This window comes from Nomascus leucogenys, chromosome 10 (assembly GCF_006542625.1).
Source record: "Nomascus leucogenys isolate Asia chromosome 10, Asia_NLE_v1, whole genome shotgun sequence".
NCBI classification, from domain to species: Eukaryota; Metazoa; Chordata; class Mammalia; order Primates; family Hylobatidae; genus Nomascus; species Nomascus leucogenys.
The window spans coordinates 57,108,870-57,126,441 of NC_044390.1; the positions used below are offsets into that span (position 1 = coordinate 57,108,870).

At 54.6% G+C, this 17,572-nt stretch overlaps 1 protein-coding gene across 4 annotated transcripts in view; it reads left to right on the forward strand.

Annotated features, from left to right (window-relative positions):
- The window catches only part of PODNL1 (podocan like 1), a 22,580-nt gene extending 5,307 nt beyond the window's left edge, over nt 1–17,273 (forward strand). Inside the window, exons 1-10 of one of the 4 annotated variants that reach the window (XM_030820622.1) lie at nt 9,711–9,949; nt 10,122–10,343; nt 12,005–12,098; nt 12,424–12,488; nt 12,638–12,747; nt 14,049–14,205; nt 14,466–14,581; nt 15,004–15,661; nt 16,349–16,497; nt 16,574–17,273. In XM_030820622.1, the coding sequence (XP_030676482.1) occupies nt 9,947–9,949; nt 10,122–10,343; nt 12,005–12,098; nt 12,424–12,488; nt 12,638–12,747; nt 14,049–14,205; nt 14,466–14,581; nt 15,004–15,661; nt 16,349–16,497; nt 16,574–16,724 (1,725 nt within the window). In that variant the 5' untranslated portion in view covers nt 9,711–9,946 and the 3' untranslated portion in view covers nt 16,725–17,273. Of the gene's footprint in view, nt 1–9,710; nt 9,950–10,121; nt 10,344–12,004; nt 12,099–12,423; nt 12,489–12,637; nt 12,748–14,048; nt 14,206–14,465; nt 14,582–15,003; nt 16,106–16,348; nt 16,498–16,573 lie in introns of those variants that run through there. The other 3 variants (XM_030820621.1, XM_012509632.2, XM_003275611.4) reach the window with 3 other exon arrangements.
- Nucleotides 17,274–17,572: the final 299 nt, after the last annotated feature.

Below are 17,572 nucleotides of genomic sequence, written 5' to 3' on the forward strand. Positions count from 1 at the left end.
AGTCTCTACTAAAAATACAAAAAAAAAAAAAAAAATTAGCCAGGCGTGGTGGCGGGCGCCTGTAGTCCCAGCTACTTGGGAGGCTGAGGCAGGAGAATGATGTGAACCTGGGAGGTGGAGCTTGCAGAGAGCCTAGATTGCGCCACTGCACTCCAGCCTGGGTGACTGATCAAGACTCCATCTCAAAAAAAAAAAAAAAAAAGAAAAGAAAAGAAAACGGAGAATACTGGCCGCGGTGGCTCACGCATGTAATCTCAGTGCTTTGGAGGACCAAGGCAGGAGATGGCTTGAGTGGGAGGATTGCTTAAAGTCTCCCTTGATTGCCAGAGACCAAACTGGGCAACATAGCAAGATCCCATCTCTATAAAAATTTTAAAAATTAGCATGAGGGCCTGAGCCTGTACTCCCAGCTACTTGAGAGGCTGAGGTGAGAGGATCGCTTGAGCCCAGGAGTTCAAGGCTGCAAGTGAGCCGTGATTGCACCACTGCACTTCAGCCTGGGCAACAGAATGAGACGCTGTCTCAGAAATAATAATAAAAATAAAGAAAGAAAATGGAGAAAAGTGGCCATAGCCAGAGCCAATGGGGTCATTTTCAAGGACAAGATATTGGGATAGGGGCAAGGAGAGAGGAGTTAATGATAACTTTAGCATCTGAGTAGAATATTCAGCAAAATGTTAGTGCCATGTTTTGATATGAGGAGACTAGGGAGAAGTCAGTTTGGGCCAAGTCAGTTGAACACGTACATGGGACAAACAGACTGTTTTTCCTTCTATATCACGTCACTCTCAATCCTTCGCTTCTGACACCAGATGCTGGGGGGGCTTCTCCCAAATCAAGTAATTCCCCAATTCTTTGTGGACGCCAACACGATGTCCTGCAATTTACCTCAATTCTTTTTTTTTGTTTTGAGATGGAGTTTTGCTCTTGTCACCCAGGCTGGAGTGCAATGGTGCGATCTCAGCTCACTGCAACCTCTGTCTCCTGGGTTCAAGTGATTCTCCTGCCTCAGCCTCCCAAATAGCTGGGATTACAGGCTCGCACCACCAGGCCCAACTAATTTTTGTATTTTCAGTAGAGACGGGGTTTCGCCATGTTGGCCAGGCTGGTCTTGAGCTCCTGGCCTCAGGTGATCCGCCTGCCTTGGCCTCCTAAAGTGCTGGGATTACAGGCATGAGCCACCATGGCCAGCCCTTTTTTTTTTTTTTCTGAGGTGGAGTTTGTTCTTTCACCCAGGCTGGAGTGCAGTGGTGCAATCTTGTTTCACTGAAACCTCCGCCTACAACAATTATTATCAAGGTGTTTTTATGGTTTTTTTTTTTTTTTTTTTTTTTTGAGACAGGCTGGAGTGCAGTGGTGTGATCATAGCTCACTGTAGCCTCGACCTCCCAGGCTCATGCAATTCTCCCACCTTAGCCTCCCGAGTAGCTGGGACTACAAGTGCATACCACCATGGCCAGCTAATTTTTGTATTTTTAGTAGAGACGGGGTTTCACCGTGTTAGCCAGGATGGTCTTGATCACCTGACCTCGTGATCTGCCCGCCTCGGCCTCCGAAAGTGCTGGAATTACAGGTGTGAGCCACTGCACCTAGCCAAGACTTCCCATATTTCTGATCATTCGTCACTTGGACTCTCCCTTAATATGCATATGTATTTGTTTACAAATAACTCAACTAAACAGGTGCATTTAGACCACTCTTTCTAGCCTATGAATTAAATCATACCTGGAAAATGGCCATAAAACAGGATGAGGCAGGTAAATAGAACTAGAAATTATGATTCATTTCCCACACCCAACTTTGGAGACCAGTGGCTTTGAACACAGAAAGCCTTGGGCTCAATTTTCCTCGTGGTCCCAACTCCTCATTGCTTCCTTTTTACAGGTCATCCCAATTTTATGCAGTAGTGATAGAAACTCAATTTTTTTTTTTTTTTTTTTTTTTGAGATGGAGTCTCGCTCTGTCGCCCAGGCTGGAGTGCAGTGGCGCAATCTCGGCTCACTGCAAGCTCCGCCTCCCAGGTTCACGCCATTCTCCTGCCTCAGCCTCTCCGAGTAGCTGGAACTACAGGCGCCCGCCACCACGCCCGGCTAATTTTTTTGTATTTTTTAGTAGAGACGGGGTTTCACCGTGGTCTCGATCTCCTGACCTCGTGATCCGCCCACCTTGGCCTCCCAAAGTGCTGGGATTACAAGCGTGAGCTACCGCGCCTGGCCTCAATTTTTTTTTTTTCCAAGACAGAGTTTTGCTCTGTCATCCAGGCCAGAGTGCAGTGGCTCGATCTCGGCTCACTGCAACCTCTGCCTCCCAGGTTCAAGCAGTTCTCTTGCCTCAGCCTCCCGAGTAAGCTGGGATTACGAGTACCCACCACCACGTCTGGTTAATTTTTGTATTTTTAGTAGAGACGGGGTTTCATCATGTTGGCCAGGCTGGTCTCAAACTCCTTACCTCGTGATCCGCCCACCTCAGCTTCCCAAAGTGCTAGGATTACAGGCATGAGCCACCGCACCCAGCGAAGAAACTCCATTTTTATCTGAACATGTGGCTTCCCAGTAGAAAGATGGTATTTCTCAGCCTCCCTTGAAGTTAGCAGTGTGTATCCACCATTTCCTTTCTTTTCTTTTTTGGAAACAGGGTCTTGCTCTGTTGCCCAAGTTGAAGTGCAGTGGCACTCCACCCAGGCTCAAGCAATCTTCCCACTTCAGCCTCCCGAGGAGCTGGAACTACAGGCATGCACCACTGTGCCCAGCTAATTTAAAAAAAAAAAAAATTTTTTTTTTTTTAAATGGAGTCTCGCTCTGTCGCCCAGGCTGGAGTGCAGTGGCGTGATCTCGGCTTACTGCAACCTCTGCCTCCCAGATTCAGGTGATTCTCCTGCCTCTACAAGTCCAGGTGCAGTGACTCACGCCTGTAATCCCAACACTTTGGGAGGCTGACATGGGTGGATCACGAGGTGAGGAGTTCAAGACCAGCTTGGCCAAGATGGCGAAACCCCGTCTCTACTAAAAATACAAAAATTAGCTGGGCGCGGTGGCAGGCACCTGTAATCCCAAGTACTCAGGAGGCTGAGGCAGGAGAATCACTTGAACTAAGGGGACAGAGGTTGCAGTGAGCCGAGATCATGCCACTACACTCCAGCCTGGGCGGCACAGTGAGACTCCATTTCAAAAAAAAAAAAAAAATTGTAGAGACAGGGTCTCACTTTGTTTCTCAGGCTGGTCTTGAACTCCCGGGCTCATGCAATCCTTCCACCTCCACCTCCCAAAGTGCTAGGATTACAGGCGTGAGCCACCTTGCCCAACCTAATTTTCTGAATTTTTTTTTAGAGATGAGGGGTCTCACTATGTTGCCCAGGCTGGTTTTGAACTCTTGTCCTCAAGTGTTCCTCCTGCCTCAGTCTCCTGAGTAGCTAGGATTACAGGTGTGAGCCACTGCACCCTGCTTAACTTTTTTGCTATTTAATTCAACAGATGTACAGGGCATAGTGGTGCATGCCCATGGTCCCAACTACTCAGGAGTATTGCTTGAGCCTGGGAGTTGGAGTTCAGACTGGGAAACAGCCAGCTCCTGTCTCTTAAAAAACAAAACAAAACAGGCCAGGTGTGGTGGCTCATGCCTGTAACCTCAGCCCTTTGGGAGGCCAAGGTAGGTGGATCACCTGAGATCAGGAGTTCGAGACCAGCCTGACCAATATGGTAAAACCCTGTCTGTAATAAAAATACAAAAATTCACCAAGCATGGTGGTGTACTTCTGTAGTCTCAGCTACTGGGAAGGCTGAGACAGAAGAATTGCTTGAACCCAGGAGGCAGAGGTCACAGTGAGCCGAGATCGTGCCACTGCACTCCAGCCTGGGCGACAGAGTGAGACTCCTCTCAAAAAAACCCCAAAACAGGCCGGGCGCGGTGGCTCATGCCTGTAATCCCAGCACTTTGGGAGGCCGAGGCGGGCGGATCACAAGGTCAGGAGATCGAGACCATCCTGGCTAACACGGTGAAACCCCGTCTCTACTAAAAATATAAAAAATTAGCTGGGTGTGGTGGCGGGCGCCTGTAGTCCCAGCTACTCCGGAGGCTGAGGCAGGAGAATGGCATGAACTCGGGAGTCGGAGCTTGCAGTGAGCCGAGATCGCACCACTGCACTCCAGCCTGGGAAACAAAGCGAGACTCCGTCTCAAAACAAAAACAAAAACAAAACAAAACAAAACAAAAAAAACCCCAAAACAAACAAGAAAACCCCAAACAGGCCAGGACAAGTGGCTCACATCGGTAATCCCAGCACTTTGGAAGGCCAAGACGGGCGGATCATTGTCAGGAGTTTGAAACCAGCCTGGCCAATGTGGCAAAACCCGTCTCTATTAAAAATACAAAAATTGGCCGGGCATGATGGCGTGCGCCTGTAGTCCCAGCTACACGGGAGGCTCAGACACTAGAATCGCTTGAACCCGGGGATAGGAGGCTGCAGGGAGCAAAGATCCCGCCACTGCACTCCAGCCTGGGCAACAGAGAGAGACTCTGTCTCAAAATAAATACATAGGGCCAGGTGCAGTGGTTCACGCCTGTAATCCCAGCACTTTGGGAGGCCAAGGCAGGCAGATCACAAGGTCAGGAGATCAAGACCATCCTGGCTAACACGGTGAAACCCCGTCTCTACTAAAAATACAAAAAAATTTAGCCGGGCGTGGTGGTGGGCGCCTGTAGTCCCAGCTACCCGGGAGGCTGAGGCAGGAGAATGGTGTGAACCTGCGAGGCAGAGCTTGCAGTGAGCCAAGATTTTGCCACTGCACTCCAGCCTGGGTGACAGAGACAGATTCTATCTTAAAAAAAAATTAATTAATTAATTAATTAAATTAATAAATAAAACAAAACAAAAACAGATGTACAAGGATATCCAGTGGCAAGCCTCTCTTTGCCCCCAGGCACAACCACTCGGGTCTCCCCGCGGAGCTAGCCAATGTGTATGTTTTAATATGGAAATGATCTATGTTGTTAGCATCATTCTGCAATTTTTTTTTCCCACAAGATTATCTCTACCCAGGTTAATCCATGTCGTGGTTTGAATGGTGGCCCTCAAATAGACAGGTAGATGTCCTGTCTCCCCAGTGCCGTGAATGTGACCTGATTTGGAAAACAGGTCTTTGCGATGTAATTCAGTTAAGGATCTTGAGATGAGATTATCCCAGATTAACTCAGTGGACTCTAAATCCAAAGACCAGTGTCTTTATAAAAGACAGGAGAGGCCGGGCATGGTGGCTCACGCCTGTAATCCCAGCACTTTGGGAGGCCGAGGCGGGCGGATCACGAGGTCAGGAGATCGAGACCATCCTGGCTAACATGGTAAAACCCGTCTCTACTAAAAAATACAAACAATTAGCCGGGCGCGGTGGCCGGCGCCTGTAGTCCCAGCTACTCAGGAGGCTGAGGCAGGAGAATGGCGTGAACCCGAGAGGCGGAGCTTGCAGTGAGCCGAGATCGTGCCACTGCACTCCAGCCTGGGCGACAAAGCGAGACTCCATCTCAAAAAAAAAAAAAAAAAGACAGGCGAGGAGAGGGCGGGCACGGTGGCTCACGCCTGTAATCCCAGCACTTTGGGAGGCCGAGGTGGGTGGATCACAAGGTCAGGAGATTGAAACCATCCTGGCTAACATGATGAAACACCATCTCTACTAAAAACACACAAAAAATTAGCCAGGCGTGGTGGCGGGCACCTGTAGTCCCAGCTACTTGGGAGGCTGAGGCAGGAGAATGGCGTGAACCCAGGAGGCGGAGCTTGCTGTGAACCAAGATCACACCACTGCACTCCAGCCTGGGCGACAGAGCGAGACTCCATCTCAAAAATAAATAAATAAATAAATAAAGACAGGAGAGGAGAAACAGACTCAGTGAAGAAGGCCACATGGAAACTGAGGCAGAGATTAGGGTGCTGCAGCCACAAGCCAGGAAACACCAACAATTGCCTGGAACCACTTCCAGCCTCCAGAACTGTGAATACATTTCTTTTCTTTCTTTCTTTTTTTTTTTTTTTTTTTTTGGAGTTTCACTCTTGTTGCCCAGGCTGGAGTGCAATGACACAATCTTATCTCACCACAACTTCTGCCTCCCAGGTTCAAGCGATTCTCCTGCCTCAGCCTCCTGAATAGCTGGGATTACAGGCATGCGACACCATGCCTGGCTAATTTTGTATTTTTAGTAGAGACGGGGTTTCTCCGTGTTTGTCAGGCTGGTCTCAAACTTCCGACCTCAGGTGATCTGCCCGCCTCAGCCTCCCAAAGTCCTGGGATTACGGCGTGAGACACCGTGCCCGGCCCTTTCTGTCTTTTTTTAGAGAGAGTCTTGCTCTGTCACCCAGGCTGGAGTGCAGTGGTATGATTGCGGCTCACGGCAACCTGTGCCTCCAGAGCTCAAGCGATTCTCCTGCCTCAGCCTCCTGAGTAGCTGGGATTACAGGCGTGCGCCACTATACACAGCTAATTTTTTTTTTTTTTGTATTTTTTAGTAGACATGGGGTTTCACCATGTTGGCCAGGCTGGTCTCAAACTCCCAACCTCACATGATCAGCCTGTCTCCGCCTCCCAAAGTGCTGGGATTACAGGTGTGAGCCACTGGGGCACACGGCCAATCCTATGTGCATTCTGTAAATATTTACTAAACACTGATTATGCCAGGCTCCATGCTGGACACTGGGGCCACACTGATGGACCATACTCCATTGTTACCACTGCAAAGGCCCCTGCTGGGTAGTGCAGAGCTGGGCAGGACTGGGCAGGGCTGGGCAGGACTGGACAGGACAAGGTGGCAGAAGGGGAGTTTGCTGCAGGGAGATAAGGCCAGTGGGTTATTTACAGGAACAATGGTTAGGTTCCTAGCCAATTAGCACATTCCATCCCTCTGGCCCCAGGGATTGGTTCTGGATGGACATGTGACCAAATTTAGGCCAATGAGATTTAAGTTTGAGGCTTTCTACTAAAGCCAGGGAAGAATGCCTGTTGGTTCTGGGAATGTCTTAGCACCACATGCAGAAGCCTGCAGGTAGAGTTCAGAGTTCAAGAGAGAATTCATCTAGAAGATATCACTGGAGCCCCTGGATCCAGCTGTGCCTGAAGGATACAGGTTTTCTGTTCATGAGCCAATAAATGCCCTTGTTTGTATTAGCTGATTCAGTTTGGGTTCTCCTTCCTTTGCAATGGAAAGAGACTTGCCAGGAACTCAAACATCTTGGTTCTTATTGCTGCTTCCCTGGGGGCTAGGACTGGTACAGTAGTCCTGTCTCCCTAGGGTTAGCCCCATTACTCTGTTAAAGAGACTGAGGAACCTCCACCCAATGTCCAAGCTAATGGCCCTCCATCCCATGGGGAGTACTTGAGATAGGACCTGTTGTTCTCTTCTGGCCAAAACTAAGACCTATCTCCTGTCTCACCCCATGAAGAGGGACCCTCAGGATGTCACACAGCCCTAGGAAACATGAACAGATAACCACCTGTCTTGGCCCATGTTTCTTAAATTTTTTTTTCTTTGAGTTGGAGTCTTGCACTGTCGCCCAGGCTGGAGTGCAGTGATGCAATCTCGGCTCGCTGCAACCTCCTCCACCTCCCAGGTTCAAGAGATTCTCCTGCCTCAGCCTCCCAAGTAGCTGGGATTACAGGTGCCCGCCACCACGCCCAGCTAATTTTTTTGTATTTTTAGTAGAGACGGGGTTTTGCCATGTTGGCCAGGCTGGTCTTGAACTCCTGACCTCAGCTGATCCGCCCGCCTCGGCCTCCCAAAGTGCTGGGATTACAGGTGTGAGCTACCGCGCCTGGCCCCTGCTAAGTTTTTAAAAAAATTTTTTAGAGATGGGGTCTCACCATTATTGCCCAGGCTGGTCTCAAACTCCTGGGCTTAGAGCCATCCTCCTGCCTCAGCCTCCAAAAGTGTTGGGATTACAGGAATGAGCCACCACACCCAGCCACCATTCTTAAAATGTTCTACCCACTGCCTCATTCTGCTTCAAGACAGCTCTTTGAGGGAGGGGGTTTGTCATCCCCCCTACTTTTTTTTCTTTATTTAATAACAGGGTTTTACTCTGTTGCCCAGAGTGGCGTGCAGTGGCACATAGCTCATTGTAACCTCAAACTTGAGCCCAGGGGCTCAAGTGTTCCTCCTGCCTTGGCCTCCTGAGTAGCTGGGACTATGGGTGTGCACCACCATACCAGGCTAGTTGTTATTATTATTATTATTATTATTATTATTATTATTATTAAGGCAGAGTCTCGCTCTGTTGCCCAGGTTGGAGTGCAGTGATGTGATCTCCACCTCCCAGGTTCAAGCGATTCTCGTTCCTCAGCCTCTGGAGTAGCTGGGATCACAGGCACGTGCCATCATGCCCAGCTAAGTTTTGTATTTTTAGTAGAGACAGGATTTCACCATGTTGGCCTGGCTGCTCTGGAACTCCTGACCTCAGGTGATCCGCCTGCCTAAGCCTCCCAAAGTGTTGGGATTACAGGTGTGAGCCACGGAGCCCAGCCCAGGCTAATTTTTTTAAAATTTATTTTTAGAGACAGGGTCTCACTACATTGCGCAGTCTGGTCTCAAATTCCTGGCCTCAAGACATCCTCCTAGCCAGATGCGGTGGCTCGCGCCTGTAATCCCAGCACTTTGGGAGGCCGAGGTGGGCAGATCACCTGAGGTCAGGAGTTCCAGACCAGCCTGGCCAACTTGGCGAAACCGTATCTGTACTAAAAATACAAAAATTAGCTGGGCATGGTGGCAGGTGCCTGTAATCCCAGCTACTTGGGAGGCTGAGGCAGGAGAATCACTTGAGCCCCGGAGGTGGAGGTTGCAGTGAGCCGAGATCACGCCACTGCCCTCCAGCCTAGGTGACAGAGTGACAGAGTGAGACTCTGTCTCAAAAAAAAAAAAAAAAAAAAGGAGAGAGAGAGAACCTCCTGTCTCAGCTTCCCAAAGCACTGGGATTACAGGTATAAGCCACAGCACCCAGCCTGTCAATCCCATTTTATGTGTGGGAAAGCTGAGGTCTGGGCAGGAGAAGGACCTATCTGAAGCCGCCCTATTGGTAAGTGGAGGGTCTGGGAGATTTGACCTTAGGTGGAGACCAGCTTGTCACCCCCATCCACGGGTGCGAAATCCCTGGGATATGCCAAGCACTGTTCTGAATGCACACTTCATATAATCCTTACAACACTGTGGGGGAGTACGGGGCGGTGAGCCAACCATTACCCCACTTGACAGAGAGGGAAACCAAGGCCCTGAGAGGTGGCACAGCCCAGGTTCAAACCCAGGCAGGTTGGCACCAAGCTCACACTCTTAACCACCAGGCTGATGCCTGGACATATGTAATTTCCTTCCAGGCGGCTGTGGCCATTTGCGGGGGGAGGAGGGGGCGGGTGTCTGGAGCAAGACCAGCCAGCAGAGGGGAGGTGGGTGCTGGGCAGCAGACCTGGTCAGGAGCTCCCAGGCTGGCATCTGGGCTGCCAGGCTAAGCTCAGGCCTCCCTAATCCCTCGCTGCTGCCCGTCCCTGCTTCTCGGAACTCTCCTGTGCCCCGAAGCTCCCCCCATCCCTCCATCCCCACCCCTACTCCTGCGGTCGTCCCAAATACCAGACAGGACGAATCTCAGCTTTTCCCCAAACATTCCTTGTTCTTGTGGCCCGGCCCAGGCTGGCTGAGGTTACGAAAGCAGAGATGGGGTGGTTGTTGGGGGGGACCAAGGGGACGGGCTGGCCTGTCCTCACCACCCCATCCGGCCGCCTGCCTGTCCTCCCCAGGGCGGGAAAGGGGGTGGGCCAGCTCCCCCAAAGCCCCAGGAGAACAGGCTGTTGTGGGGGGTGGCCTGGGTCTGGAGATGGGGGGTGGTGGTGGCCACAGCAGAGGCTCCAGAAGGTGACCGCCTGGTTTCCATTACGGAGTCCTGGTCAGCAGCTTGGGCGAGACGGCAGAGTCAGGGCTGGCCATGGTAAGGTGGGGCACGGGAGGGTCTGAGGGTGGGGCCTGCCTGCCCCCCCACCCCCACTCTGCCAACTGGCCACTGCCTCCCCACCAAGACCCTCCCCGAGGAGGGGATGCTCCAGTCACCATGGCGACCCTGCGCTCAGCCTGGAGACACGCTGACCCTCCCTCCCCCGCAGTGGCCGAGCTTGCTGCTGCTCCTGCTGTTGCCGGGCCCCCTACCCGTTGCCGGCATGGAGGACGATGCGTTCCCCCACCTGGGGGAGAGCTCGCAGCCCCCGCCCCGGGCCTGTCCCCCTCGCTGCTCCTGCCCCCGAGTTGACACTGTGGACTGTGATGGCTTGGACCTTCGAGTGTTCCCGGACAACATCACCAGAGCCGCTCAGCACCTCTCCCTGCAGGTGGGGCCCAGGGAGGGGAGTGGGGGCACCCAGGGCTGAGACCCAGAGTTGAGGGGAGCGGGAGGGGTGCTCCCGGGCTGAGGAGCGTGGTGGGGTGTAGGAACACACGTGCGGGAGGGCGGCACAGAGCTGGCTGTGATGGAGCTTCGCCTTGGCAGATTGGCTCTACATGCCCAAGATGAGAGGGGTGAGTGTGGACGTGCTGGAAGTTGTCGGGGACTGAGGATTAGTGGTGTTAGGGTCAACATCTTGGCGGTTATAGTGTTGTCTGGAGTTAGTGTGATGGGGAGTTTGGGGTTATGGGAATGTTGTGGCATGTGGGGTTGATGGTGGGGGTGATGGCACATTTGGGGTCTATTGTGGGGGTGTTGGGGCATGTGGGGTCGATTGTGGGGATGTTGGGGCATTTGGGGTCGATTGTGGGGGTGATGGCGCATTGGGGTCGATTGTGGGAGTGACGGTGCATTTGGGGTCGATTGTGGGGGTGATGGCGCATTGGGGTCAATTGTGGGGGTAACGGCACATTTGGGGTCGATTGTGGGGGTGATGGTGCATTTGGGGTCGATTGTGGGGGTAATGGTGCATTGGGGTCGATTGTGGGGGTGATGGCACATTGGGGTCGATTGTGGGGGTGATGGCGCATTGGGGTCGATTGTGGGGGTGATGGCGCATTGGGGTCGATTGTGGGGTTGATGGTGCATTTGGGGTCGATTGTGGGGGTGATGGCGCATTTGGGGTCGATTGTGGGGGTGATGGCGCATTTGGGGTCGATTGTGGGCGTGATGGTACATTTGGGGTTGATTGTGGGAGTATTGGGGCATGTGGGGTTGATTGTGGGGGTGATGGCATGTTTGGGGTCAATTGTGGGGGTGATGGCACATTTGGGGTCGATTGTGAGGGTGTTGGGGCATGTGGGGTTGATTGCAGGGGTGATGGCACATTTGGGGTCGATTGTAGGGGTGTTGGGGAATTTGGGGTCGATTGTGGGGGTGTTGGGGCATGTGGGGGTGATGGCACATTTGGGGTTGATTGTGGGGTGTTGGGGGATTTGGGGTCGATTGTAGGGGTGATGGCACATTTGGGGTCGGTTGTGGGGGTGGTGGTGCGTTTGGGGGTGATTGTGGGGGTGATGGCACATTTGAGGTCGGTCATGGGGGTGTTGGGGGATTTGGGGTCGATTGTGGGAGTGCTGGGGCATGTGGGGTTGATTGTGGGGGTGATGGCACATTTGGGGTTGATTGTGGGGTGTTGGGGGATTTGGGGTCGATTGGGGGGTGATGGTGCATTTGGGGATGATTGTGGGGGTGATGGCACATTTGGGGTTGTGGGGGTGTTGGGGGATTTGGGATCGATTGTGGGGGTGATGGCGCATTTGGGGTCGGTTGTGGGGGTGATGGAACATTTGGGGTTGATTGTGGGGGTGTTGGGGGAATTGGGGTCAATTGTGGGGGTGATGGCACATTTGGGGTCGATTGTGGGGGTTTGGGGTTTGACATCTTGGCAGTTATAAGACTGGGTCAGGGTGACAGGGTGTTTGGGATTAACTGTGGGGGTGATGATGGTATGGGGCTGGTTTGGGCTGATGGGAAGTTGAGAATCAGTGCTTAGGGTCACTTGGTCATGGGGTCATGGGTGTGAATACCCCAACTCTCACCCTGCAGAACAACCAGCTCCAGGAACTCCCCTACAATGAGCTGTCCCGCCTCAGTGGCCTGCGAACCCTCAACCTCCACAACAACCTCATCTCCTCCGAAGGTGAGGGGGTAGAGGGAGGCAGCCTCTCTGGGGCTGTATGACCGACCGAGGTCTCGGCTGCCATCCCCCTCCCCCACCCTGTCTGCGGGCAGCTCTGTGGCAGTTCCCAGAACTGCCCTTTGCTGAGCAGGATGGAAACTCAGGGGCTGGGGTGGGGGTTGGGGGCTGTGGCTTTTGAGTAGGGATGGGGAGGAGTGGATCTGAGGGCCTGGGGAGCCTCCGCCAGTTCCCGGCCGGCCGAGAGGCCTGGGGCAGCTGGGAGCCCAGACTCCCCCTCCACCCAAGACAGGCCTGGGGTCCCTTCACTGCCCCCCCACTCTCCCAGGCCTGCCTGACGAGGCCTTCGAGTCCCTCACCCAGCTGCAGCACATCTACGTGGCTCACAACAAGGTGAGCCCCCAGCCCCACCCGCAGGCCGAGCCCAATGAGGGTGCAGCTTCGGCCACTCAGCCCAGGGTGTGGAGGGGACAGCTCTGCTGGGGAAGGGGTGGGGCCAGGGTGCACCAGAACCAGTTCGGCTGTGGGCTGTTTCCCCACAGCTCTCAGTGGCCCCTCAGTTTCTGCCCCGGTCCCTCCGAGTCGCAGATCTGGCTGCCAACCAAGTGATGGAGATCTTCCCCCTCACCTTTGGGGAGAAGCCGGCACTCAGGTAGATAGACCCTGGCCCAGCCCAGGCTCCCAGGCCTCAGATACGTCTGGGTCACGCCCCGGTTCTAGGAGCAATGCGGGAGTTAAGAACTTGCCCTTGGCCGGGCGCAGTGGCTCACTCCTATAATCCTAGCACTTTGGGAGGCCAAGGTGGGAGGATCATCTGGGGTCAGGAGTTCGAGACCAGCCTGCCAACATGGTGAAACCCTGTCTTTACTTAAAATACAAAAATTAGCTGGGTGTGGTGGCATGCGCCTGTAATCCCAGCCATTCAGGAGGCTGAGGCAGGAGACTTGCTTGAACCCAGGAGGTGGAGGTTGTAGTGAGACGAAATCGTGCCACTGCACTCAAGCCTGGGTGACAGAGTGAGACTCTGTCTCAAAATTAAAAACAAAAACAAAAACAAAATGCCTTGCCCTGGAGGGCTTAACTGGGGGCAGATCCCTAGCCTTGGAGAGTGGGAAGACGGCATAGTTCTACCCTGGGAGGAGAGTGAGGCGGGAGACAGGGCCCTGTACGCTGTGTCAGAACTCCAGAGTGAGGTGGAGACAGTATGTGCAGGGACACACACACACACACACACAGACTCACATACACACCTGCACACACAACCACATGAACACATGCTCATGCACACACAATCACATGCACACACAAGCACACACACAGACTCACACACCTGCACACACTTCCAACCACATGCACAGAGGCACACACTCATGCATGCACACGCAATCACATGCACACACACACTCATGCACACACATTCATATATGTACACACATGCACACACTTGCACACGATCACATGCACACATGCACATACATGCATACACACAGTTGCACACTCGGATGCACACAATCACGCACGCAACATGCACACTTATGCACAGGCATGCACACATGCACACCCACACTTACAATCACATGCACACACACACGCACACTTATGCACACATAGCACACACTTGCATATACATACACACATGCACGCCCACACACAATCACATACACACACGTGCACATACACTCCACATACGCACACTCATTACACTTACATATGCACACTGCTCACACATGCAAACACATCTATTCATACAACACACCTGCACACCTACACACAGTCACATGCACACATACACAATTACACTCTCAGACTCCACACATGCACGCGTGCGCGCGTGCACACACACACACACACACACACACACACACTGAAGGCGACCCTGAGCAGGGTGTGGTGCAGGAGTGGGGTGGTGGGAGGAGAGGGGCAGGCTGGTGGCCGGAGCCTGGCTCTCCTCAGGTCCGTGTACCTCCACAACAACCAGCTGAGCAACGCTGGCCTGCCCCCCGACGCCTTCCGCGGCTCCGAGGCCATCGCCACCCTCAGCCTCTCCAACAACCGGCTCAGCTACCTGCCGCCCAGCCTGCCGCCCTCACTCGAGCGGCTCCACCTGCAGGTAGCCCTGCTATAGGTCCCATCCTGGGCCAGACTCTCTTCACTTCTTTCCAGGGGGACCCCTCCAGTTCCTAGCTTTCCATCCTTCCCAATTGTCCCTCAGAATGCCAGTGGTCGGAGTTATCTTTCTTTGAATCACCTTATTGGAAATCACTTTGAGCTCAAGGCAAGCTCCCTGTCACTCCCTTACTCAAGAGCCGTCTGTGGCTTCCCGCTGCCCTCATCCCAGATTCAAGTCTCATTCTCTTCTCCCTTCTCCAGAACAATCTCATCTCCAAGGTGCCCCGAGGAGCCCTGAGCCGCCAGACTCAACTCCGCGAGCTCTACCTCCAGCACAACCAGCTGACAGACAGCGGCCTGGATGCCACCACCTTCAGGTACAGGCTGGTGGGGGCGCAGGAGGGGCTGAGAATTTACAGTCGGGGGTCCCAACCTTCAGTCCCCCTTCCCTGGCTGGCTCCTAAGCCATGACCTCATTTACTGAGTGCCTGCTGCTCACTGGGCTCGGCAGAGCACTGGGTAGGTGTCCCTGTTCCCCACAGCCCTACACTGACATCGTAAGTCTCACATGCATTTCCATCTTGGCTCTACCCTGGTCACCCCCATAGCTAACTCTCAGGCTGGAATCTGCCCTGGGCACCCCAAGTTTACCTCCCACCCAGCTCTCTCAACGCATTACTCCCAAGTCGAAATCTGCAGCTTAAATCTGTCTCAGGACCCCTCCCCAGCCTCCCCGCCAAAATCTGTCAGGAACCCCACTCCAAGTGCCCCACCTGACACCGACCCTCTCCCCTTCCAGCAAGCTGCATAGCCTTGAATACCTGGATCTCTCCCACAACCAGCTGACCACAGTGCCCGCCGGCCTGCCCAGGACCCTGGCTATCCTGCACCTGGGCCGCAACCGCATCCGGCAGGTGGAGGCGGCTCGGCTGCATGGGGCGCGTGGTCTGCGCTATTTGTTGCTGCAGCACAACCAGCTGGGGAGCTCAGGGCTGCCCGCCGGGGCTCTGCGGCCGCTGCGGGGCCTGCACACGCTGCACCTCTATGGCAATGGGCTGGACTGCGTGCCTCCGGCCCTGCCCCGCCGCCTGCGCGCCCTGGTGCTGCCCCACAACCACGTGGCCGCGCTGGGTGCCCGCGACCTGGCCGCCACACCGGGCCTGACGGAGCTTAACCTAGCCTATAACCGCCTGGCCAGCGCCCGCGTGCACCACCGGGCCTTCCGCCGGTTGCGCGCCCTGCGCAGCCTCGACCTGGCGGGGAATCAGCTAACCCGGCTGCCCATGGGCCTGCCCACCGGCCTGCGCACCCTGCAGCTGCAACGCAACCAGCTGCGGATGCTCGAGCCCGAGCCTCTAGCTGGCCTGGATCAACTGCGGGAGCTCAGCCTGGCGCACAACCGGCTCCGGGTCGGCAACATCGGGCCAGGCACCTGGCATGAGCTCCAGGCCCTTCAGGTCAGGCACAGGCTGGTTAGCCACACTGTCCCCAGGGCCCCTCCATCCCCCTGCCTGCCCTGCCACGTCCCAAACATTCTAGTTAGCTGGTAAAGCAATCAGAACAAGCAAATGGTAAGAGTGGGTTGGAAGGTGCTGAGGAGGCTGGGTGAGGTGGCTCATGCCTGTAATCCCAGCGCTTTGGGAAGCCAAGGCAAGAGAATCGCTTTAGGCTATGGGTTTGAGACCAGCCTGGCAACATAGCAAGACCCTATCTCTACCAAAAAAACATAGTCAAGCATGGTGGCACATGCCTGTAGTCCCAGCTATTCAGGAGGCTGAGGCAGGAGAATCGCTTGAGCCCAGAAGTTTGAGGCTGCAATGAGCCGTGATTGGGCCACTGACCTCCAGACTGGGCAACAGAGCAAGATCCTGTCTCTTGAAAAAAAAAAAAAGTGATGAGAGGTATGGTGCAATTCAATGACTGACTCATTTTATCAAGTGGGGACCTGTCTGTGCCTTCCCAGGAAGGGCCTTAGTTTACCTCTGCAGAGGGGAGGAATTTGGCAGTCATGGGGGGTGGGGGGCAGAAGGGCCGTGCTGGTATGAAGGGGGCAGGGGACTCTCAAGGAGAGAGGTTGGGGGCTGGCTGCGCTGACTGGCCCAGGCCTGGGGCTGCCATGACACCATCTATAACCCCCTGCCCAGATGCTGGACCTCAGCCACAACGAGCTGTCCTTTGTGCCCCCGGACCTGCCTGAGGCCCTAGAGGAGCTGCACCTCGAGGGCAACCGCATCGGCCACGTGGGCCCCGAGGCCTTCCTCAGCACACCCCGCCTGCGTGCCCTCTTCCTTAGGTGCCCCAAGGGTGGCCGGAGGGGTGGAGGTGGGCAGGGGAGGGCCTGGGAGAGTCATGACCGCCTCTCTGTGCAGGGCCAACAGGCTTCACATGACGAGCATCGCGGCCGAGGCCTTCCTGGGGCTCCCGAACCTGCGTGTGGTGGACACGGCAGGGAATCCAGAGCAGGTCCTGATCCGGCTGCCTCCCACCACCCCACGTGGGCCACGGGCAGGGGGCCTGTGATCCTGGAGAGGCCCAGCAGAGCAGCCCAGACTCCTGGGGCTCTGCTGGGCCGTGGACTGAGGAGACAACGCCCACCGGGGGCCCTCGGTCTGGCTCTCCTGGGCCTCCAGGGCTGGGCCTGCTCTGCCTGGCACTGGCCGAGGCACCGAGGCACACAGCTGGCATACTCCAGGCTCACAGACCACGCTGGCCTGGCAGGACACACCCTACCCCAAATTCCCAACACAGATGGAGGCAGCAACAATAAAGCCAAACCCTACCAGCGCTCAGCACAGACCAGGCACCCTTCGGGGGCTCTGTCCACAGACTCCTCCCCACAACCAGTCCAGCTGGGGAAACTGAGGCTCTGGGATGCTAAGTGGGTCAGGACTGAATTTTGAGGTCTTGAGGCACACACTGGGGTCACCAAACAGCACCCTGTGCAACCCAGCCACGTGTGATTGCAGGGACGCCCAAGGCCACCCACTGAAAAAACACTGGGTGACAGATATAGGGATCCTCACATGTATCCCCCCCACAGCAAGCATGGGAATAAAATGCATCCTTCAAGCTGGGTGTGTGGTGGTGCCCTTCTGTAATCCATTACTCAGGAGGCTGAGGCAGGAGGATCATGTGAGCCCAGGAGTCGGAGGCTGCAAAGAGCTGATTGTGCCACTGCACTCCAGCCTGGGTGACAGAGGAAAACCCGGTCTCTAAAAAAAACACCTTTCACAAGCGCACTGCCCCTCCCCAAAACTGCTCCCCTAACAGGCGCCTCCCCATCCACCTCCAAGGGAACTGGGGGTGGGTGGGGAGACCTAGCCTGGCCACCAAGGGTCCGAGCAAGAAACAGACAGGAAGAGCTGGGC